At 44.0% G+C, this 25673-nt stretch overlaps 1 protein-coding gene across 1 annotated transcript; it reads left to right on the forward strand.

The window, feature by feature from the left end:
* Positions 1–21647: 21647 nt before the first annotated feature.
* Positions 21648–24422, forward strand: LOC310778918 (cytochrome c-like). The gene is made up of 3 exons (XM_083639391.1): positions 21648–21743; positions 23361–23537; positions 23631–24422. Exons 2-3 carry the CDS (start codon positions 23366–23368, stop codon positions 23774–23776), a joined length of 318 nt encoding a protein of 105 aa, XP_083495517.1. The 5' UTR covers positions 21648–21743; positions 23361–23365; the 3' UTR covers positions 23777–24422.
* The last annotated feature ends 1251 nt before the right edge of the window (positions 24423–25673 follow it).

The raw sequence follows: 25673 nt of genomic DNA on the forward strand, positions 1-25673 counted from the left end.
GCACCTTCCAAAAAGGCTTCATTTTCAAGATAGTGTCCAAAAAGGCGATCGGGGAGCTTAGAATGGCTATATCTCAAATAGAAAAAAATGTTACAAATGATTGTTTTAACTTCTGGTACCTCTATACATTAAGAACAAGCAAACAATCTAGATAAATATATCTGCTAGAAATGTGTCATTTTCAAAATGGCTGCCAGTAGCTTACATTGGCATATATCTTAAAAATGGTTACTATTCAACCTAAAAAGCTGGTTTTGGTGTTGAACACAATAAATTGCACACTTATTGTGGTCTTTATTCATCATCTTCAAGATCCACTGGGTGAAACTTGTTATGTGGATTGTCACATTCCTGAAGTTGACATGGTCCACAGACAGTTGTACAAGGTAGTCCATGTTTCCTGCATGAGCAGCGGAGTGTCTTGCAGGCAGTGGTACAGTTACAATGAATGACCTTCAAGAGGCTGTCTGGAGCAACATTCATTGTTGACATGAGTGGGACAAATCTATTGTCCTGCAGGTTCCACCCCCAGTCTAGGGCATCCATACCATCATCTGTTCCCATCCAGACCATGACTTGGTAGTATGCTCTACGACAGTGAAATATGGTAGCCGACTCAGTTGGTGGTAGACGTTCAGGCGTTACAGTTGATGAAGCTGAGACAACCTTCTTGCTGAAAATGTTATATCGCATTGTCGCAAGCGAATCTGTGCACTTCCCACCAAAGAGGACAGCCATTGCTTGGCACCCAAGGTCATCGATCACATCTGTTGTCTGGTTTGGTACAGTGAATGCATTGGCACAAGCCCGAATGACAGGATCACCTTTTACAAGTTTCTGGAACGCAGTCTTTTTGCCAACTCCGAAGATCCGAGAAGTTGTGTCACAGCCAGTCACAGCGTGGATGAACATCAACTGAGAACACACTTCATATCCGAGTACTTCTTTCAAATGGTTTACGGCATACACTTTAAAACTGCCATCAGCTTTCGACTTGTCTGATCTGAAATAAAGGCCCTTACTATCTCTCTGTGCATAGTAAAGGAGTAAGACGAGGAGATCAGTATCTTCTCCAATCAGCGTAGTGGTGTGAAGAAGAGATGATCCCACTGCGGCCCTTACTATGTCTACATCAGCATCTCCAAGTGAATTGACCACAGTGCAATTCCGTTCTTTCAGTTCATCACTTATCATTTTGATCAGTCTCTGTTTATTCAGATCTCTTGACAGGAACTCCTCTTTCTTACCTGATAACTCTGTCTCAGCAGTGAAGTTGACAATGGGATGAATATTGTTTCCTCTTCTTTGATGTGTGTTGTCTTTAACTCATTGAGTGCCATGGACGAGTATGTTCGTCATTTTGTTTAGTAACGTAGAGTGCCAAGGACGAGTATGTTCGTCAATTGCGTTTTTTGACGGTGGGACGTGGATCAAAGCCTCAGGCATCTCATGTACAAATATGGGAGCTATTGAAGGTGTATAACCTATTTTACGGACTCATTAGGTGGCGACAGTGCTCTCCAGATTACAGAAAGGTCCGGAAAACAGGAGGAAAAAGCCATGGTCAAAGAGAAACCGATGCATGCTGCAGCCAGAGCCATATAGATTGCTCTGTCTGCAGCTGACGTTGTCTGCGAACCGCAGTCAATCCACGCACACAACTGAGCTCCTCTGCCTCTGTCTGTCTGTCTGCATATAGTTTCTCCACATGATTACCCGCCAGAAAGGCAGCACCCGACGTTGAAGGGCCAAACCTTTCCCTGCAGTCCGGTTTGCCATTTCCTTGTCGCGCTGGGAGCCGCCCGGCGCACAAAAACGAAGCGCTCCGAAAATAGACTGGGTGCGTGTAGGCTGTGTGTTAGTGTGGGGAGGAGTTTGCAGCTGAGGGGGGGGAGAGGGGGGTGGGGCACGCAGGCACCACACAACTACACCACGTCACTACATCAGAAAATATTAGCTAGAGTCAGTGAATGTGCTTGAAATGCTTCATTTCACAAAAGGCTGAATATCTCAGCTTATAATTTGAAACCTGTCTTTTTGCTCAAACAGCCTATCTTCTCCGGCTCATAACTAAAGAACGGAAAATGGTATCAATAAACTTTTTTTTGCAGATGATAGAAGAGAGTCTCATCGTTCTTTGTGCGTGTTCGGTGTTTATTTTCGGTGTGGGCCTCGAGAAATCACTGAAAACGCTCTGAAACTCTGGCACTGGGAGCGTTCGTTCTCCAAAAGTGGCTGGCACTCAATGAGTTAATGGATGGCCCTGATGAAAATGACACATTTCTAGCAGATATATTTATCTAGATTGTTTGCTTGTTCTTAATGTATAGAGGTACCAGAAGTTAAAACAATCCTTTGTAACATTTTTTTCTATTTGAGATATAGCCATTCTAAGCTCCCCGATCGCCTTTTTGGACACTATCTTGAAAATGAAGCCTTTCCGGAAGGTGTACTTTCCTAGTTTTTTACTATGTTCATAAGCATGACTAGAGGTACCAGAATCAAGTGAAAAATCATTCGTATAATTCATTTCTATTGCGATATATAGTCATTTTAAGCTTGGTCGGACACCATTTTGGATGCCATCTTGAAAATTAAGCCTGTCTGTTAGGTGTATTTTCCTGGATTTTTAGTATGTTCGTAAGCATGTCCAGGGGTAACAGAATCAGTTGAAAAATCCTTTGCATCATTTTCTGAATTTGAGATATAGCCATTTTAAGCTCCTCGCCGCCATCTGGGGCGCCATCTTGGAAACGGCGGCTTTCTGGGAGGTAGATTTTGGTAGACTTTTAGTATGTTATTTAGGAGACCCAATACTACCAGAATCCATTGAGAAACCTTTTGTTTCAATTTTTTTGGGGTTAAGTGCTTTTTTTTCATAGATTGATTCACCTAGACCCTCTTCAGTTTAATGAGACACCGGGGATCATCACTAGTAACCTCTATAAACGTTTCAATGTTTTTTTCAACCACTAGTTGAAACCAAAGACAAAATCCAAAGACTCGTGGAGAAGAAGAAGATACCCTGGCAGTGAACTGCACAAAACCAGTAGGCTTAATGAGCAACGCGCCACCACAGGCACTACAGTCACCACTCTAGATGTTCACCTCCCAGGCCTCCCTGGCCTTCAATGCAGACTAGTTTGTGTTCATAAGAACAGCTGATTCAGCAGTATGTGGTACCCTCCTGGTTTGACAACAGGATACATCTGTTAAGCTTCCACATGTGTCAGGGAACACATCCTTGAGTCCACGGCATCATGCACACTCTCACATGCAACTATATGCCACACACTAACAATGCAATCTATATCATCCCTGCCTTAAGCCAAGACAAGCTAAGACAAGATGCTAAGTCCATTCAGATTGTGTCTTCCACTTAGCCTATTTAATAGAGCCGCTCTCCTTGACCTAATAAGGAAGAAGACGTGAGGAGTACCTTCACGCATAAACTTTGCTGTTTTACGACAGTAATACGCAGGCTAGTGTTTGGTAACTAGAGATGGGAATTTGTTTCAATGGGAAGTGGTTTCAACGATCTGACTGTAAATAAGGAACATGAAACCAAATAGCAGACGGCAAAAAAAGATTTAGGCTTAAGGAATAGGATGAATTGAACTGAAACTTGGAACCAAATGACTTGCTCAGAATTATACAACTTTCTCACGCTCTCATTCATTGTAGTGTTTGGCCACTTTTCACTGTTAACTGAATATATTATTTTACCATTCGCAATTTAAGTGTTCTTATTCTGCACTCACATTATAAGAGTCAAAACAATTGTGAAAAAGAGGGTTAATTGTAGCGGAGATAAAGGTAAAAGAGCCAGAGAATGTAAAAACAGAGAGAAAAGTTAAAGTAGCACAAATGTCGGCATGCAAATTGAGCAGGTAATATACTGGCGACTTCTTGTGTGCTCAATACTAATCGTTGCTATGTGTGAACAATCCATAGGTTTTTGCTATGTAAACCAATAGTACACTACTGCTCTCTCCTCCCCCACATCCCCCCACTCTCCCTCCCCCTCCCTTCTCCTGCTTTCTCCTCTGCTCTCTCCTATCCACCTTATTTTTGAATGCCCCACTGTAAAAAATAATTGTGGGAACAAGGTCCGGTTTAACGTGACTCATTGTTGCCGCTTGCCATTTCCTTTGTTATACTCGGCTGCAGACCCGAATTATAAACCGGGAAGCTGGAGTCCGTTATAAAAGTTATAAATATAGTCACGTTATAAACAACTAACCAACGCTGCGGGTCCGTATGGAAACAGTGTTACTCGAAATGGTTAAAAGTTAAATCAATTTGGTCATTCAGTTGCGTTTTACTGCCATGTAAAGTAACTATTACGCTAGCCATTAGCATTAGCCACAGTAGCCGACTACCCACAATGCATTACGTTATCCCAGCACCCGAACGACACGGCTGTAGTAGAGCAGAATGGCTCTGCTGTAAAATCCTCAGACGTTTTTTTTTGTTAAGTTAAAACAGTGTAAAAATTACACCGGAAGCGGAAGAAGCACCCATCAAGCATCATGGCAGCTAGAAATAAGGTGGATATTTCTATATTTCTCTATCAATTGTTCAATGTGTTATCATTACTGCTGTAATTTGCTACTGTTGTGTCAGCTAGAATTAGCTAGACATATTCTCTGTGAAGCCCTCTGGGACGGGGACACCTCAGCATTCCGAAATGTCGGCACTCTGAAATACCGGCATTCCGACAAAATTGAGATCTGTCTCGCCATTGCGAAAGAACACTCCCCCAGACCCTAACCCTAAACCTAACCTCTCCCACCCCCCACGCCTAAGCCTAACCTCCCCCAGAACCTAACCTCTCGGCGAAACATTTTTTGGAGATAAAAAGGGCCGCCTCTCCGAAAGCATAGAAGTCAATGATCGGAATGCCGACACTTCGGAATGGCGAGCTGACCCCCTCTGGGACATGCTTGTGAATTAGGGCTATACAAATAAACTTGACTTGACTGACTTGACTACACACCTACACCGTAACAGCCAGACAGGTAACATAGTTCCATAGTCAACTTTCAGTCCACAAGGAAATAAAATGCCACTGAGAGCATTCATCTGAAATGTGATGAGCAGCACAGCCGTGAGAGCAGCGAGTGGTGTGTTTGAAGCCTGTGTATGTATGTGGAGAGCAGTGGTGCTCCTCCATATGATGCCAGTTAGCATGTTGGAGAATGCCTGCTCACGAGCTTAATCTTCTAAATCCAGTCACAGTGATTATGGTCCTAAGCAGGAAGACAAGGCCAGGCCCTGCCATGTGGACGGTACAACAACACAAACACACACTCTACTCACACAACGAACAAACCATCATGTCACCATGATGTCATGACAAACCTGCGCTGGTTAAATGATAGTGTGTTGCAGCGTGAGCAGGCACATGTCTGTACAGTAAGCTGTGTCATTCCATACTATTACAGTGGACTCATTTCAGGGTCACACACTCTTAAGATCAAATGTATGTACAAAAATAAAGAGGTCAGTGCTTTAACATTTAGTCACCTGGGATGAAAGCAGCAGTCTAGTTCAGGCTTGCTTGGCTATGTAGAAGCTAGTCTAACTTTAGGGGGTACTTTTTTAAATTATTATTATTCTTTCTCCAGATTTTATCCCATTTTCTCCCCAATTGTACTTCGCCAAATATTCATCCTGCTGCCCCGGTCGCCCTCTGCAAATCTGGGGAACTTTAGGGGGGTACTTGATCTATATCAAAGAGAAAACACGCACATCCAAAACCAGGTTGGGCAGGTGCAGAGCTCAAAGGTGGCCTTACACAACAATGGTTTCAGTATCTCTCAGTCTGAGGTTATAGAAGCTTCTGTAGACATTATTTGAATGCCTCGGCCCAGAGTGAAATGTCACCCGACAGAACTTGACAGCATTCATCATGACGTACCTTTTTGGCCTTCAAGTCCAGACAATTCCTCAGAGCAGCAGACCCAATATTGAATAGGGGGGAAGGGGGGGGGGGTACTAGGTAAAAGTAGGCTATAGGTTTACAATACAGCAGCATGATAATACATGATGTTTTGATACCTTTGATATCATAATGATAGTGTTTCCCACAGGATTTTGAGTATTTGTGGTGGGGGACCGCAGAGCAGTGTTTCCCAAACTATGGGTCGGGACTCAATTTGGGTCACGGACCCGTGGGGGGTGGGTCGCCAACTGGTCGTCATGGTCATGTCAACTCATTACCGTGTGTTTTTTTGTGACTTTGGGTCCCAGGGAAACACAGAAAGTTTGGGAACCCCTGACCTAGAGGTTAGAGAAGTGGGTTTGTGACTGAAACATCACCAGTTTGAATCGACTTGAATGACCAACAATGTCCTATTCCTCAACCACTACTGCCGAGGTCCCTTTTAGCAAAGCACTGAACCCCCAACTGAACCCTAACAGCGCAGACACACTAGAAGTGGATCCGACGTGGACACGAAGCGCAGGCAGTTTAATTTCGGCGTCCTTGTTAACAGACTAGAGGCAGCGAGAGTTTCTGCATCTGGTCTATTTTTGATGTGAGCCGCGAGCGGCCGCGTTCAACCAGGCATGAAGTCAGTACAAGTTGTGACCGGGCGTGGAGCAAAACAGAGCGCTTCTGGTGTGAATGGCCAGGCTCCTGCTCGATCCTTCCGTGACGTCGCTTCCATTCCCAGGGTGTCTGTGCTGTAACACTGACTGCTCAGTGGCAAACAGCAGAGGACTTTATTTACTGTCTGCATTTACTGTACATCCACTTTTTTATTATTTTGAATCTGACACACACACACACACACACACAAACACAAACACAAACAAAAGATATAATGTGATGTGATATACAGTATGACATAACATGACATGACACATCATATTTGATATGATGTGTCATGAAGAATGAAGATTAGAATGTGCAAAATTTGATCTTTTCCCTCCCTCCCATTTTCTCCCGTTGCACTTGGCCAATTCCCCCTGCTACTCCGGTCATTGCTCCACCTCCTCTAGGGAGAGTTGTAAACTAGCACATGCTTCCTCTGATACATGTGCAGTCACCAGCCGCTTCTTTTCACCTGACAGCGAAGTTTCCCCGGCAGGACGTAACGCGTGGGAGGATCATGCTATTCCCTCCAGTTCCCCTCCCCCCGAACAGGCCAACCAGAGGAGGCACTAGTGCAGCAACCAAGACTCATACCCCACCGGCTTCCAATCCCACCAACAGACACGACCAATTCTGTAAGAACGTCTAACTAAACCAGGCACGTCCAAAGTCCGGCCCAGGGGCCAATTGTGGCCCTCAGACTGATTTTAAGAGGCCTATGGCTTGTCTCTCAAAATATACTACCGTATATGTGGTTCTCCACACAGTACTGGTTAATCAAGCAAGTTCACTTTGCGTTTTTTCCGTTCACCTAAAGATGACAGCACAATCATACAGTTTGTAGACAAGCACCAACTAGAAACAACGCAGGCAGAACTGTTTTCAGATGGTAAACAGGTAAAATTGTATTGTATGTGATTTTTTTATGATGTGAGAAGCAGCTGCGGCCCCCCAGGTATTTTCACATTATCTAATCTGGCCCCCATTCAAACAAGTTTGGACTCCCCTGGACTAAACCATACTGCTGCCTACCCACAGTGGTAGGCGAGTGCTTTTACCTCTACATTACCGAGACACCCCCCACAAAATTAGATCTTGATATTATAAAATGTAATGTAATGTCATGGATGATATGATATATGATATAGAATAGGATAAAGCTCTACTCCATATCCATCCATAATGACCAGCTAAAACAGTAACATGTAGCCTCTCTTTCTTTGGGCTGATGCATTGCAATCTAAGAAATATTAGCATACTATTATACTATACTATACTATACTATACTATACTATACTATACTATACTATACTATACTATACTACTACTACTAATTCTACCATTACTTTATTCATTGATTTGGGGTTGCAAGAAAAAATAATCCTGACAATGACTGCTATATTCGAGTTCAGGGCAGCCCTGACTGCATATTAACTCAAAATCAAGCTTTTTACTGTATCATTTTAGAGAATTTCAAAGTTAAAGTCCCGCATTTGTAGTACCTTGAAATGGCTTCCTTTCTGAAACTGGAGGTGCTTTAAAAACACATTGCTCCATAAGTTCAGTCTTTCTTTACGCAGACCGATCATGATTACTGTCGTGCGTAGTCACCCCCCAAAGGCCCATTCTCAGAGTCATCCGGCATCTCTTCTGCTCCCCCCGACATGCACTCTCAGCTCAATCACACACACAAAACATCTCTTCTGCTCCCCCCGACATGCACTCTCAGCTCAATCACACACAAAACATCTCTTCTGCTCCCCCTGACATGCACTCTCAGCTCAATCACACACAAAACATCTCTTCTGCTCCCCCTGACATGCACTCTCAGCTCAATCACACACACAAAACATCTCTTCTGCTCCCCCCGACATGCACTCTCAGCTCAATCGCACACACAAAACATCTCTTCTGCTCCCCCCGACATGCACTCTCAGCTCAATCACACACAAAACATCTCTTCTGCTCCCCCCGACATGCACTCTCAGCTCAATCACGCACACAAAACATCTCTTCTGCTCACCCCGACATGCACTCTCAGCTCAATCACACAGAAAACATCTCTTCTGCTCCCCCCGACATGCACTCTCAGCTCAATCACACACAAAACATCTCTTCTGCTCCCCCCGACATGCACTCTCAGCTCAATCACACACACAAAACATCTCTTCTGCTCCCCCGACATGCACTCTCAGCTCAATCACGCACAAAACATCTCTTCTGCTCCCCCCGACATGCACTCTCAGCTCAATCACGCACAAAACATCTCTTCTGCTCCCCCTGACATGCACTCTCAGCTCAATCACACACACAAAACATCTCTTCTGCTCCCCCGACATGCACTCTCAGCTCAATCACGCACAAAACATCTCTTCTGCTCCCCCCGACATGCACTCTCAGCTCAATCACGCACAAAACATCTCTTCTGCTCCCCCCGACATGCACTCTCAGCTCAATCACGCACAAAACATCTCTTCTGCTCCCCCTGACATGCACTCTCAGCTCAATCACACACAAAACATCTCTTCTGCTCCCCCCGACATGCACTCTCAGCTCAATCACACACACAAAACATCTCTTCTGCTCCCCCCAACATGCACTCTCAGCTCAATCACACACAAAACATCTCTTCTGCTCACCCCGACATGCACTCTCAGCTCAATCACACACAAAACATCTCTTCTGCTCCCCCCGACATGCACTCTCAGCTCAATCACACACAAAACATCTCTTCTGCTCCCCCTGACATGCACTCTCAGCTCAATCACACACAAAACATCTCTTCTGCTCCCCCTGACATGCACTCTCAGCTCAATCACACACAAAACATCTCTTCTGCTCCCCCTGACATGCACTCTCAGCTCAATCACACACACAAAACATCTCTTCTGCTCCCCCCAACATGCACTCTCAGCTCAATCACACACAAAACATCTCTTCTGCTCACCCCGACATGCACTCTCAGCTCAATCACACACAAAACATCTCTTCTGCTCCCCCCGACATGCACTCTCAGCTCAATCACACACAAAACATCTCTTCTGCTCCCCCTGACATGCACTCTCAGCTCAATCACACACAAAACATCTCTTCTGCTCCCCCTGACATGCACTCTCAGCTCAATCACACACAAAACATCTCTTCTGCTCACCCCGACATGCACTCTCAGCTCAATCACACACACAAAACATCTCTTCTGCTCCCCCCGACATGCACTCTCAGCTCAATCACACAAAAAACATCTCTTCTGCTCACCCCGACATGCACTCTCAGCTCAATCACACACACAAAACATCTCTTCTGTTCCCCCTGACATGCACTCTCAGCTCAATCACACACAAAACATCTCTTCTGCTCCCCCTGACATGCACTCTCAGCTCAATCACACACAAAACATCTCTTCTGCTCCCCCCGACATGCACTCTCAGCTCAATCACACACACAAAACATCTCTTCTGCTCCCCCCGACATGCACTCTCAGCTCAATCACACACAAAACATCTCTTCTGCTCACCCCGACATGCACTCTCAGCTCAATCACACACACAAAACATCTCTTCTGCTCCCCCCGACATGCACTCTCAGCTCAATCACACACAAAACATCTCTTCTGCTCACCCCGACATGCACTCTCAGCTCAATCACACACAAAACATCTCTTCTGCTCACCCCGAAATGCACTAGTCTCAGCTCAATCACACACAAAACAAGCTCAGTCTCTTCTATCATTTCATGCTCCAGAAAAGCAACAGAATTTGAGACTCAAACGGTTTTCCTGAATTCAGAATTAATGTTGCAAACTATCTGATCAGAGATGTATCAGAGAGTGAGGAAATCAAAAACAGACTGGCTCCCTTGATTATTATACAAATACAAAAAATAACAAGTATTGGTATTCTGAACAGCCACACACCATCAAGAACAAAGAGTTCCTTGCACAGTTAAAATAATTAACCCCTTTCTGCAGCATTACAACTAGGTTCATTGAATTGAAATCTGGACTTCAATACTTGTTTTAACACTTGCCATTAAAACGAGCTGAGTAAACAACACTAATGACTAATGATCATCTGGCACAAGCAGTTCACAAATACAGTGCACTCCTCTTATAGTGATCACCTTGGGACGGGTCAAACCATAACCTTAACCGTCCTTAACCAAGTTGTTTTACTTGCCTAAACATAACCAGGAACCGTGGCACGGCCTCGCGCGCCCGGTTACCTCCCCCGCTGTCGTGCCCGGCCAGCCGCAGCACAATTAATGGTCATCCCAAACCCAAAACGTCCCAGCTGAACAAGTGCTCCAATCATGCTTTCAGATTTTGGATTTGGTTATTTTCTCCACAAAGTACCTGTCACATGCTCCTGCTATATGTGCCCTTTGATTCCAGTGAGGAATGCAAATGATGCTAACAAGCCATGTTACAGAAGCTGAGGACATAGTTTTTCCACAATGTCAAGTGTCTGGTGAGGGAAATACACAGCTCAATTCAAAATTCAAATGTTTCCTGCTAAATTCCATTTGTGCATGAGAGTCATGGGGGGCAGCTTAATGATAAAATCAAGTTTGTCAGAATCATTGAAGATCATTTAATGTAATATGTGAGACATGGCCAGGAATTTGTAAATAAACCAAAATATTCCACTGTCCTCATATTAACAGCGCAATAAAGAGTGGACAAAATCATTTGAGATGTGTTAGGTGTTCAGGGCAATGTAGCATTAGTCATGCATGATGCAGCTTGAGCTGAAGCCCACAGGTCCCGCAGGATGTCAGCTCCATTTGTGAGACATTCAGTTCTGTAACGTTGGGGTTGCCGTAAATCTTCTGTTTTTTCCGACAAAAAGCCCAGCAAAGATGCTGGGTTAAAAAAAAAAAAAGCTTCCTGTCCTGGTGACAGTGGATGGGAGAAGACTTGGTGGACACAGCAGCCATCCCTCTATGTGTCTAAGATCATACGAATAACATTTTTGTTTCTCTTGCTTTAAAAGAATGCAGGTGTAAGGGCCTTTTTAAAATGAACAGGTTTGAGCAGGGTGGCACAGCGGCAAGCAGAAAGTTCTGCTTCAATCATCTGCGATCAAACCGTGGTGAGAGTGAAAAGTTCAGATGCCTACAGTACACTGTCTCTGCTGTATGAGATCTGAGAGGAGAGAAAGAAAATTAACTGGAGATTGAAGTGCCCTTACGACCCAATATGACAAGCAGCTTAGTGAGACCCACAGAGCAAAACAAACCGGGGCTTCGATGTCGGTGCAAGAGAATCACACGTACGTTTCTGTTTGGTTAAGGCTTTTGTTGAGTACAATGACATAAATCCTACCCACAGCGGATGCAGAAGTTTCACACAAGTGATAATAATTCATTACACCACTCATTACAAACGTCAGGCCCTATTGTTATTGTGCCTTAGCAGGGGAAGAAAGACATCCATGTTGGTACACACCTGCCAGGTCACAGCCACCCGCAATATCACATTATCGACCAGCGTTGTACACCCAGTTTGCTGATCGCCCCTTTCTGTTGCATAATTTAAGTGGGCCAACAAAAGCAGACTCGTGTCACAAGATTATATTACCGGGTTTTTGTTTCTGTTCGAGGACAGCTATTGTCTGAACTTACACAGCTGTAATGATGCATATCGATTGACATACAGGAGCGGTGTTTTTGACTCTCTAAACTAGGTGTACAGTAGCAGCAGCTTAACTCTATAGATCTTGTGTGACATCTGGAAGCAGTGAGCACATTTCTTTAAACAGGGTATATGCATGAATCCTGAAGTTAAATTCAATACCTTTTTTAAGAACTTTTCAATGTATTTCAACTTAAGACCTCAATGCCACTTTCGTCACTTTTGATAGGGGTGTAAATCACAAGTTTCATCACGATACAATGTTATATAGATTATTTGGACAATGATTAAATATTTCCTGATATCATCACAAAGTCTGCCACAATAGATATCAATTAAATTGATCGATATGAGACTCAATTAACACAATCACCACGATAGCTACAAAATGTAATACCTCTCAAATGGCAATTAATACTTTTTAATACTTTTCAAGGGCCTTAATTTTCCCTAAATTGATTTATCAACTTTTAATACTTTTCAACACCCCGCTGATACTCTGTTTAATTTGACCTGTGTTTTTGCAACACTAACTGGAAAGAGGCAGGCAAACTGCTGTTTTAATAGAAAAACTGAGAAAACAATTTGGGCTGCTTGAAAGGAATTTGGAAATATCTGTATTAGCTTTTGCACACATTACATCTTCCAGGACAGAGATCCTCCCACATGCTACGTCCTGCCAGTGAAGCTCCACGCTGTCAGGTGAAAAGAAGAGGCTGGCAACTGCGCATGTGTCGGAGGAAGCATGGTGCTAGTCTAGGGTTCTCCCCAGATCGGCAAAGGGTGGAGCAGCGACCGGGGCAGCAAGGGGAAATTGGCCAAGTATACAATCGGGGTGAAAATGTGGGAAAAATCAGGAATAAAATAATCTTGCAGGACAGAAAAAGAGAGAAAAGTCTTTATAGATAGTGCATAACATTACAATAACAAGAGAACGAACATGAACAAGTAATGTGCTGGTGATTATTGAGTGCCAATCATTATCAAAGCCAGGGAAAGGGACAGATGCAGATGAGTCATGTAATAATAGGCTATAGTATACAGTGTAGGGCTGCCTGCATTTTGTACTGAACTTTAAGCTTGGTTGATTCATCTAATTAAAGGAGAATGAGTAATCACATTGCCCTGACCTGTAGTATTAATTACTGTAGATATTAATCACATTTAGTTGATAAGAGACAACCTGGATTTAATATTTTGAGCATTAAAGATGGCCTGTCTTCTACTACTGAAGGATGAGGGTGCATGAGCTCTGCAAAGACTTTATCTAGCTAAATGGGACAGGGACACCTTCAGGAGGAGGGCTCCTCAGGCCAAGAAAACATCAGAAAATCAATCACGAGTCATGACTGTTGTCGATCAAAGCAAACGTTTATGCAAGAAAGCAGACTGGAAATGCATCCAGCTTCACAGTCCCCTCTCCTCTTCTTTAATTTGTGTGATCGAGGGCTATTTTTTAACAACTGCAAAGTCACTGACTGACCTTCAGTTGAAAAAGAGGCAGAGTAATATAACGTTAGTTGGCTAACTTTCAATTAGTTGGCATTCTCGACACCACTGACAGCATGATGAGGCGGATACAGAGATACAGAGTGAGCAGCAAACAGGTTCATCGAGATTCATTATTGAGGCAATTATCAAATGTGGCAGGAGCAGATGCGCGTCAAGCTTATCAATTAAGAAGGTGAAAATGTCAGTGACGCATTAAGTGTCTGTCATCGAAGTCAGTGAGGGAGCTGACCCGGCCGGCTAGCTTGCTGTTCCACTACTGCAGCGACACGGCTGCACTACTTCATATCCCCCGTGCTCTTGGTCCTGTCATGGTAGCTAGATGGTCGGAGCCTCGGAGGCTCGTCTCATTCCTCTGGCAGACTAGCACTAGCAGACGAGCTAGCTAGCTAAATTAGCCCCGGAGCTAGCTGGTCGTGTCTGACTGGTCCTCCTCGGTGGTTCAGTGATGCAATACAAAAGGATGAGATGCTGTGATCATCCGGATGAGCAGCTGGAAGGTGCCTCAAAGCATTACATGTACGTTATACCCCCACATTCAATATGGCACGTTTGTTTTCCACCATATCAGCAAAACTGGCGTTTGAGGTTGCCTTGGGGAAAAAGGGCAAGAAAAAGCGTATTGCCTTACCACATATGCGGAGTATTAACCATGCCTTTACTATTCTTGGCGCAGGAAATACCGGTAACAGCCTAGAGGTGGTCTCCCTTGACCGGGCAGATTCCCAGCTATTCACAAACAGACGGCTTTCGGGAAGTCCACGTCGGATATCATTTTGGAGATATTATGTACAACACGAAGACTAGAACATTATGGAGAGTGCAGTGTTTCCTTGAATGCGGGCTGTGATGCTCAGCTCAGCGGCACTCCGCTCCGCTCGCTCCTCCCTGCCTGCAGCAAGATTGGTTTTGAGCGGGAAGAAATCGCCGGACTGGATCAAACACGGCAGAGTCAGACAGACCTGGTTGCTCACAAAACACGGCAATAGAATTTCAAAACCCCTCGGAGTCGGAGTAGCCGATTAGGAGCGCCGGAGCAGTAGTCTCTCCTTGAGAGAGTCAAGTGACGCTAGGTTAACCAGGCAGTAACCACCAGTAGTAGTTAAAGTTGACTTTTATGCAATCTTGTAGTAGTAGGCCAGGCCTACATGAGAGTTATAAGAGTGCATCCCATTCACATGCGGGATGACAACAGTGTAAAGCAAAACAGTGACCCCCATACTATTCTTCACTGTGCTATTTACTAATGAAAGTAGTAGGCTATAGCCTATATATATATATATATATATATATATATATATATATGCCGCCCCACACCATGATATTGTAGCGTTCCAGGTAATCCAGGTATTACCTGTAATGTGAGGTGCAATAGAAGTGTCTCAACTGCACCTAGGAACTAATGTGTGTGGGTGTGTTCCTAGGGGAAACGGGGTATATAGGACCAGCGGCCGTGGGCCGGATGTCAGTCAAGCTATGGAGTGAGCGAGACCGGTTGTTGTGTGTAGAGCTAGCGGTGTGAAGCTAGCTGCTAGGAGCTAAAGGAGCCTGTGAATAAAGACCCTGTACCAACTACAACTCTCCGTTCCTTGGCGTATGAGCGATACGTTACATTGGTGTCAGCAAGTGAAGCGGTAGCGCCTCTGATTCGGTCGAGAGGAGAGAGTGAGGAGGAACGGCGGAGGAAAAGTTGGAGATCAAAGGCTCGAGCGACCTAGCGGTAGCAAGCTAGCTGCGTGAGCTAGCTGCTAAGACCACGTGTGATGGTGCGCGAGGAAGAATGGCCATCGGTGAACGGGAGAAGAGAGGAGCTGACGACGGAGATCAGCTCGATGCTGGCGGGCATGGAAGCCCGTGTGTTGAAAGAAGTTAGACGGCTGGTGGAAGAGACTCCTGCCTGGGCAGTAGAGGTGATGCGGACGCTGCGAGAAGTCATGCAGCGGGTGGATTTGATGAGCGCGGAGGTAATGCAGTGTGGAGAACGGCCGGAGGAACCACAAAATAGACTGTGTTGGAGCTGTGGAGAACCGGGCCACATGGCGAGGTGGTGCCGAGGCGGTCCCGGGAGACGGACCGGGTATGCGGGACAACGACATGGACAGCAGGGAGCCTGCTGGGCATGCGGCGCGATCGGACATTTAGCCAGAGAATGTCAAGAAGCTGTCGGGGACTGGAGAACAGCGGGAGAGGAGAGACGTGCAGGCGGCGGACAGGTGAGACTTTGTTGGACGTGCAGGTCGCCTGAACATTTAGCTAGAGACTGCACTAAGAGTGCGAACGCTGGAAGAGACACACAGCCGGGGGAGCAGCCGGAGCAACAGGCAGAGGAGCAGCGGAGTAGCGGAGAAGGGGAGCAGCCTGAGCTACAAGCAGCGGAGCAACGGGGCAGTACAGAGCCGATTGTTCTGGGCAGGAGAGTAACTGTTGAGCCGGCCCAGGCTAGCTGCTCTGCATACCAGCCGGTAGAGGGGGACATCATCATCAGCGACGAGACCATCAGGAGAGCGGGGATCGTTTTGAACAGCCAGAGGGAAGTGAGCGACATCATCTGCAGAGCTGTTACAGTCGGGGGAGCGGCGCTCGTGTCCCCGAGTGAGCGAGAGGGGCCAACGCTGGAGGAGCCGGCCCAACCAAGCCGCTACACAAACCCCACGGCTGCACTGCAGAAAGTCGAGGTGGAGATCGACGCCGATGGTGTCCGCCCTGCTGTCCTCAACACGCCGCACCCTGGGGGAGCGGGACGGGAGGACGAGCGAGTGCAAGAGGTGGACCTGACAGACGAGGACATAGACGCCATCATGGATGTCGACGAGGAGGAGTGGAAACGCAGACAGATGGAGGACGCGGAGATCGGTCCGGTGTACGGGTGGGTAGCGGCCGGACGCCGGCCCCCTGTGGAGGAGATTCACATGTTTTCCGGTGCCACGAAAGGACTGTGGAACATGTTTACCGACCTGCAACTGGGTGGAGATGGGGTTTTAGAGAGAAAGTGGCACGGGAAGAGCGGGAACCAGTGGGTTGTACCCAGCTACCTGCGGGGGTTGGTGCTACGGGGGAATCACGGGGGCTGCGGCTGGAAGGGTCATTTCGGGCCTGAAGTGACACTCCGCCGGGTTCGTGAACTTTACTACTGGGGCAAACACGAGGAGGATGTGCGGGACTACTGCCTTCGTTGTGTTGACTGTAATGTGCTTCAGGTGGGACAGAAGCTTTGAAAGGGGGGATGGAAATGATGGTGGTTTAAATGAATGTGTAAAGAAGAAAAGAGAAATAAGGTAAATGTTGGGGTCAAATGTTGAACTGAAATGATATGTGGGTTAAATTGAAAATTAGTGTAAAGAAAAGAGGGAAAACGTAAATGGGTTTGAGTTAAATTGAAATGTGTGTAAAAAGAGAATTGAAATGTGGGTTGAATTTAAAGGAATGGGAAAAGAGAAGAAATGCAAATGGTGGTGGTGGAACGGAAATTGAGAAGTGTGCTGAAAAAATAAGAGCCTATTTGGGGAAATGCGAAAAATGTAGTGTTGGTGTGTTTTGGTACAGGGGGATATGTGTGGGTTGTGGGTGTCAACGTGGGCGTTGACTAATGTTGGGTGAGGAGTATGTAGCGTTCCAGGTAATCCAGGTATTACCTGTAATGTGAGGTGCAATAGAAGTGTCTCAACTGCACCTAGGAACTAATGTGTGTGGGTGTGTTCCTAGGGGAAACGGGGTATATAGGACCAGCGGCCGTGGGCCGGATGTCAGTCAAGCTATGGAGTGAGCGAGACCGGTTGTTGTGTGTAGAGCTAGCGGTGTGAAGCTAGCTGCTAGGAGCTAAAGGAGCCTGTGAATAAAGACCCTGTACCAACTACAACTCTCCGTTCCTTGGCGTATGAGCGATACGTTACAATATATATATATATATATATATATATATATATATATATATATATATATATATATATATATATCATGGTGTGGGGCGGCATCTCCATCACTGCAAATCAAGGCTTGTCACCATTGAAGGCTATCCCGATGCAGTAAGATAATCAGAATAAGATTCTGCAGCCAGTGGCGATCCCACATCTCCACAATCTGGGACATAACTCCATCCTCTAAGGTGACAACGCTTGCCCCCACAGAGCCAGTGTTATTATCACTACCTCCAGAATGTGGGAGTGGAGACTGAGAGAATGGAATGGCCTGCCAACAGCGCAGACCTCAACACAATTGAACACTTGTGGGATCAGCTCGGGCATGTTCAGCTAGAGTGACCAATGCAGAGTTTGTAACCAGGCCCAGGGCAACAATAGAGTCAATACCAACAGGAGAATGCACTGTTTGACATTGGCAGGGTAATTTCCCACATTTCACTTGGGACCAATGCACATAATCAGCTGTGCTGCTCATCCCACAAATGCATGATCCATACAAATGGGACATCATTGTAAAGGGAAATGAACACGCTTTCCAATGAGATAAGATACAATGCAGAGGATACAGTAACAGTTAAGCAGCAGAGATATGATAGCCTGGTAAATCAGCAGTCATGTGAACTCACATTTCATTTCTTTCTACCTGGTATATCAGGGGAGAACTTTTCGTTCTACCTGGTATACGAAATTAAATGTGACATTCTGCCTGTTCGACCAGGTAGAACGAAATTAAATGTGAGTTCACATGACTGGCTGATTTACCAGGCTAGAGATATGATAGACCAAAGACAAATTTCCAAACAGTGAAATTAAATCACCCTTGATTTTTCTGAGGACCCCCTGGAGGCCCTTCAAGGACCCCTGGGGGTCACACCCTCTTACCGCATTAACAAAACAAAAAATGACTGCCATCTAGTGGCTGGTTGTGCTGAACCAGCCTCCACCACACCTCTCTGGAAGGCATTTGGAGAGGGGAGAGAATAATGCTGAGTAGTACCTGAATGATTGACATGATTTTTTAGACACCCAGACATAGCCTACCACTAGCAGCTATATCAGTTTGTGAATAAATATATCAGAACAAGTAATCTATTAGACATAATTCGATTTCAAAAGACTATTTCAGGATGAGCAGGTCAGGGAGGGATGCTGAACAGCCTTGGGGACAAAGGTTGCCCTTCTCCTCTGTGTACTGCAGGCCTGGGCGTCCTGAGGAGAGCTACTGAAACACAGGGAACAGGGTGTGTGAGGGATCCTGAGGAGAGCCACTCAAACACAGGGAACAGGACATGTGTGAGGGATCCTGCCAGCTGACCTTAGCATCTGCTGCTCATAGGGTGGAGAGGACAGGGAGGGCCCAACCCCCTACACTCCCCATTGCAGAAAGCCACATGAACCCCAGACTGAAGCTATTTTGCATCAATGATCAAGGAGACCTGAGGAAAATGCATCCTGGGAGAATCAGAGACCTCTGGGACAATTGGGGAAGGGTTGTAGCCATCCGAGAGGGCGAAATAGCGGAATATTTTTGGAAGATAATCAGTTGTGAAGGGGAGGTTTTCCACGTTGTACATAATTCCTGAAGCTGAGAAATTAAATTTCATTCAGACCCATCACAAAGCACTAGGACATTGTGGATTGTCCAATAATTTTGGAGCAGACTTTGACTGTGCTCTGCAGGCAGTTACTGCTCTGAAGGCTGATAGGTTTATGATTATGAACTTATAAGGTCTATGTTGTTTTATTTTGTTTTGTTTTTGTTGTATCTGTGACTTGTGTTGTGCTTTTCTATTGATGTTAAGTTGTTAATAACAAAACATTGTCGCAAAAATATTATGATTTAACTTAATATAGCTCTAATGTTCCACAGGGAATAAGATGTTTAAGAGGGTAACTGGGGTAGCCTATATAATGATGGTAGTGGAAAACATCATTTGCTGTTTGAGGATCTCCCATAAAAGCTAAGTTGGGACCATTATATCACCCTCAGCCTTCTCACTCTGATAAGCTGCACCAAATAGGACACATTCTCGGACTCCTCTGCTGTAGTGGGTTGCCACATCACCGCTATTTAGTGTGTACACACACAGTTGCTGATTTTCAAGTTACCCAGTTCACAAAAACCGATCACTACTGCAGACAATGAGTCATGTGGCCATTTGTTTACAAAGCAGGCATGCAGTTTCTGTCATGAAAGGGCAAAGTGAGTGACCTGAATGCCTTTGGTGTGGGGTTATTATGCTTCTTCCAGCATCTCAGAATCCAATAGGATTTTGGCACATAGTGTCTAGGGCAGGGGTTTTCAAAGTCTGAGACTGTGGGTCTCCCCTCACACAAAGCTTGGAAAAAGGTGACCCCCCCCCCCTCCCAGTTTACATGCTTAGTTTTGCTCAATTCCTGTAGGCCATGTTATTTGATCCCATAGACACTAAACAATTGAGCCAAAATATACTGATATTGCTGTTTGACATACACCAAATAGCAAATACATCTGCCTGAAAGTATTTCAATTCAATTCAAATTTATTAGTCCCGCAAGGGGCAATTTAAGGCATGAATACTGCAAACAAGCTGTACTTTGTACACATCCAAAAACAAAACAAGAAACACACCTGTGGCATGAAAGTCTCATCTGTCTGTGTCTGTCTCAAAAGAGTGGATATCAACTTTAAAGACCAGTGGGCTGGTGCCATTTATACTGACCCATGACCTTCTCTAATTTAAGCTTTTCCCTGTTCCGCAGCTGGTCGTTGTCCTATAATAGCCCTTGACATAATATAAGACTTTCATACTAAAGCTATTCATTCTTTTAAGAAATGGCACCATCTATCTTATAAAATTACTGTTAGACTGGAACCGGGGCTCTCATATTATGGAATAGCCCCTTTCAGGACTGTGTTGTCACTGGCTATGCTGCGTAGCCATAGCCAGTGACAACACATTCCTGAAAGGGGCTAATTATGGAAGATTCTAGGTTCTCAGCTATCTGAAAAACGATGCTTACATTAAAACTTTGTGTAGTATAACCTAAGGTTATCAAATGGAGTGAAAGCTGACAGTTTTCCATAATCTCAAACAAAGATCCAACAACTCCACTGATCTCCTGGTAAACCCCTGCATCGTCAGCAAGGACAATATTATGCATAATGACCTATACATCCCACTATTAACTGATCAGCCAGTGACTATACTTGGCCTTCATTAGAATTTAGAAACAAGCAACAACCAAAAGAAAAATGAAAAATGAAAAAAAAGTAGGCTAATAACTAACAATAACTAACAAGGCATGGAGATCAAAAACATGTCCCAAATCAAATTAACCATAATCTATTCTGCAGAATGCAGTAGTAGTAACATAATAGTGGATGTTATATTTTACTTTGTAACACTCTAGCTCTTTTCTTTTTGTCCATTTTATGTAAAGTACTTTGAATTGCATCTGTGTATGAAATGTGCTATACAAATAATTGCCTTGAGCCTACTCTGGTGGTTTACACCCCCCCCTTCTTATTTAGATACTGACAACAGTAAGGAAATAAATGCTACGATACAATTAATCAATAACATATTTAATTAAACTAGAAAATAAACAAACAGATAGGCAAACAAGGGATACATAATCAAATGATAAGTAGGCAGGGGTCAACATATTAACATAAAATAATAAATACATAGAAAATAACTTAATTGGGGGGGGGGGGATTCAATTGGGAGCACAGTTTTCTTGCAAACACGAAATTAGAAAATTCCATTGCAACATCAGCGCACGCTTCCGCCATTTTGGCCTAAAGGAGACTACCTCTGATTAGCTGTCATTGCGGTTTTTTTCAGGCCAGAATGACGGCAGCGCTGTTGTCAAAAGGCACCACTTCGTCTTTTGCCTTCAATACTCTTTGAGCCTAGTCTGACGTAACCTTACGTGATGAAACGTAACCGGTTCTCACGTGAGTAGGCGGAGACGTCGGGCAGTGACGTCACTTACTGGAGGAAGGAAGTGCTGTTCACTGGTGACCTAACCGGCAGAAGGACGCTCAAAACGGAGGCATCTATTTTCAATAAGTCGTCGAAATATACACAGAAATAAGGTAAGGAGTGTTTATGAAGGGTGTAAACCTAATGGGAAGCTTTGTGTAAGTTGCTGTGGTCTGTGTAACTGCCGCAACGACTTTAATTTAGCTTTACCGGGCGGTTATAGTAACGTTACCACCCGTGCAACGTGGTCTCTCTCAGTTGTTCATGACATATTGTGAAATAAGTCTACATTTTAATGAAATGTTTTGTTGAATTAGCTAGTCCCCTTTCTACCCATCGCGCATAACATGAACATTAATCTGATCACCTAACTTTGGTTAACCTTAGTTACACCGTCACATTAGATTAATTGCCAAAAAAAAACACCCAACGTTACTTCATTTGACGTTATCCAAGCTATTGCCGTCTTTTGTTGGAAATGTTCACAACAAGGCCCGGGTGATCTAAAGGCATTTGTAAAACGAACTCAAATATTAGAAGTGGAATTAAAAGTCAGTTGTAACCGTGCAATGGACAAGCCGGGGCGATCTCCCCCTTGTGGCCAAATGAGGGAATAACCATTTTACGAACATTTGCAAATATTAGAGCAGCCCTAATTTCAGTGGTTCTCAAACTTTTTCATGCCAAGGACCTTTAAACTGACACAAAGGGACCATGGACCCCCATTTGATACGATGTTGTTCTGGGGTCCCCCATCTGATACGATTTTTGCTTTTAGATTTGTTATTACACAAAGTGGATGAAACCCATGACTGAATAGTCATACATTCTGCCATTGTGTTACTTATGGATGAAATTAGTGAAAATAAATTATTCCCCCATTTGCTGAGGGCCCTCTGGAGCCCCCTCAAGGGTCTTTGGCCACCACTTTGAGAACCATTGTCCTATACCAGTTGTATGTGGAAACACCACACACCTGTAACAGGAATTGTCTGATGTCTGTCTTGTTTAGGGCTACAGCTATTGATTATTTTAGTAATTGAGTATTCAACCGATTATTCTATCGAGTATTTGGATACGAAATTATTTTGCTTTATTAAAGAGCAATACTAAAAACTTTTTTTAAATGATCTCTGGTAGCCTATAGTCTACAGCTGTGTGACTAGGCTTGTACACATTGATGCTACAGTGTTATCATTGACGTTTGTATGCAGATAGATAGATAGATAGATCATTAGAGTACTTAATGCATGTATTTATATACGGTATGTAATATTTGTAATAGTTGATGGTTTATTTTATGAAAATGTAAGCAATACTGTTCAGCTAATATTGATTAAGTAGACTGAATTGAACGGAAAGAGAAATACATATTATATCACTAAAATGGAGAGATGGGGGGATTCAGGCTGAACTAAATGTATAGCAGAAGCGGAAATGTTAGACTCCCGACGTAAAAAATTGAATAAAACGGGACAACAGTCCACACCCCAAAGATAATCAGTTTACTGTCATAGAAGACTAAAGAAACCAGAAAATTGTATTAAAAAAAAAAAAAAAAAATTGTCTGTCGATCGATTAATTGTTGCCACTCTAGTCTTGGCACACATGTAAAACCACTATACCTACTGTTCTGTGGTATAGAAATGACCCAATAAAGAGTTAATGTGAGCTGTGCCTGAATAAAACTCCACTTCCCTCTGTATTTATTTATTTACTTCTTTGAGAAGACACCATGCCTGGAGATATTGCCAAAGGAAAGAAAGCATTTGTCCAGAAGTGTGCCCAGTGCCATACAGTGGAGGACGGTGGGAAGCATAAGGTTGGGCCCAACCTGTGGGGTCTGTTCGGACGCAAGACTGGCCAGGCAGCGGGCTACTCCTACACAGATGCCAACAAAAGCAAAGGTAAGTACAGTACATGTGTATGGATGGTCTTGTGATAGGCCTAGAGAGCACGCGGTTTGGTTTGCATCAACTCTGTCCTCGCTTCCGTTCCAGGCATTACCTGGGAAGAGGACACCCTCATGGTTTACTTGGAGAACCCCAAGAAATACATTCCAGGAACAAAGATGATCTTTGCCGGCATCAAGAAGAAGGGCGAGCGAACCGATCTTGTAGCGTATCTGAAGTCTGCAACTTCATAAGGAACTCATCATCTACATGTCTTTGCCATTTTCTTCAACTTCATAAAGAACTCATCATCTACACGTCTTTGCCATTTTTGTGCCTTCTTGATAAACTGTTGGCTGAAGGATTCCCCCCCCCTGAAGGATCCCCCCCCCCCCTCCAAGAATCTAGGACCCTGCATCAATTCATTTCTTTCTTTTAAGGCCTTACATCTGGTGCAACATTGAGATAGTGCAGCTATCCCAATACCAGGCAGAACTGCAGACACTCTGGGTGGTGTAAGCATCATCATAAAGTTGCCATATTTGTCACAGTTGTACCTCAGTTTTTACTATGTCCCTCCATTCTGGTGGAGTAAATGATGTCCCCTGGTTTTATCAGGTTCCTTTTTAATATAATAACTTATTGAACCATATACTGTGTACCGGTATTCAGAATGTGAAAGCTGTGTGTAATATTTGTGTTTTTTTTCCTCTCACAAAATGGTTACTTGGTTGATGATCAAAATGTCTTAATCATTCAGTCCGTGTCTGTTTCAAGAATGCCTTGAAGGTTCTGTCTCCAGATTTGGGTAATGTCTTACTCATGTCATGACTGATACCTCAGCTCTCTTTAACAATGTCTGTTTGACAGTTGAATAAAAGTAATGACGCTAACCACGTCCTCTTGCATTAGTTTGATTGTATGCTTACCCAGAGGTGATATATGGTTAGTTTTGAGACCTGGTTATAATTATGTGCTTGAATTGACAATTAGGTCTAATATGGGAAATTAGACTAATTTCCTACTCTCCCACACTGTAGACTTTGGTTGAACCAAAGTCTACACTGTTACCTTTGTGTTGGTTTTATGTGTGTGTATGAGATATATTTTGGGGTAGTTTACTGAAGAGTAGTTCTACCTTTGAATGAAGAGACTAGAAGTTTGGTTGTGGATTTGGAAGCTGATACATAGTCCACATATGTTGGTTATATTTATACAGGAGGAATTTGTGACCCTACTGTAAATTAACTTAGGACAAGAAAGTGCATACCGTATAAACTAATAGCACCTATAATGAAACCTTAAGAGTAATTTTTGTTGGTTCATTACTTGTGCTACATGATGTAACCCATATAAAAGAGGAGTTTGAAGCAGCATGGTTTTGAATTGTCTTGATATGCTTGTGTCGATGACTAAGAATACTTATATTCATTGCAAGTTGTGGAGTTTACCTCCCTCTAGCGTTCAAAGACTACAATTGCACTCATTTTCTAAACCGTGTAATATGGCTCTGGCATTGCTTATTGTTGCATCAAGGAATTTGACTGTCTGACCTCTTCCCCAGTAACTGTCGATGTTACATACCAACCACTGCAGTTTCTCAGTTTGCCAACGCTCTGAGTTTAGGACATTGTTTTATACATACTGTATATGTGTGTGTGTGTGTGTGTGTATGCAAATTAATATATATACACACATATACACACACATATTATATATATACAACAACGACCAATTTATTTGATTTTTTACACCGTTGTTCAATCATATCAATTGTATTCACAAATAATTTCAGTGTTTTGATTATTACTTTTCAGTAATTGTGTGTGTGTGTGTGTGTGTGTGTATATATATATGCAAATGAATATATTCACATGTGTGTATGTGCATATATTATGTGCTATGATATTTTTCCCTACAGGCGACAGTCTTTCAGGCTGCACTATCATAAAGGTACCAACACGACTGTAGCCTACAATCTACAAGGCCTTGTCAATGAATTCAAATGAGGCCGCTGTGTGCCAAATTTACGCAAGTAAAGTCTAATTTACACCATGTGTAAATTAGACTTTACTGTGTAAGGGGGGGGGGGGGGGGGGGTCAAATAAGTCACATCACATCATGTGATGCTAGTAGTGGGACCACCTTCAG

The sequence above is a fragment of the Poromitra crassiceps genome (assembly GCF_964638095.1).
Source record: "Poromitra crassiceps genome assembly, chromosome: 6".
In the NCBI taxonomy this organism is placed as follows: Eukaryota; Metazoa; Chordata; class Actinopteri; order Beryciformes; family Melamphaidae; genus Poromitra; species Poromitra crassiceps.

Coding starts and splice junctions, on each gene's coding strand:
- LOC310778918 (XM_083639391.1), top strand. CDS start 23,366: ATGCCTGGAGATATTGCCAAAGGAAAGAAAGCATTTGTCCAGAAGTGT. Junction 23,538..23,630: donor AGATGCCAACAAAAGCAAAG/GTAAGTACAGTA, acceptor CTTCCGTTCCAG/GCATTACCTGGGAAGAGGAC.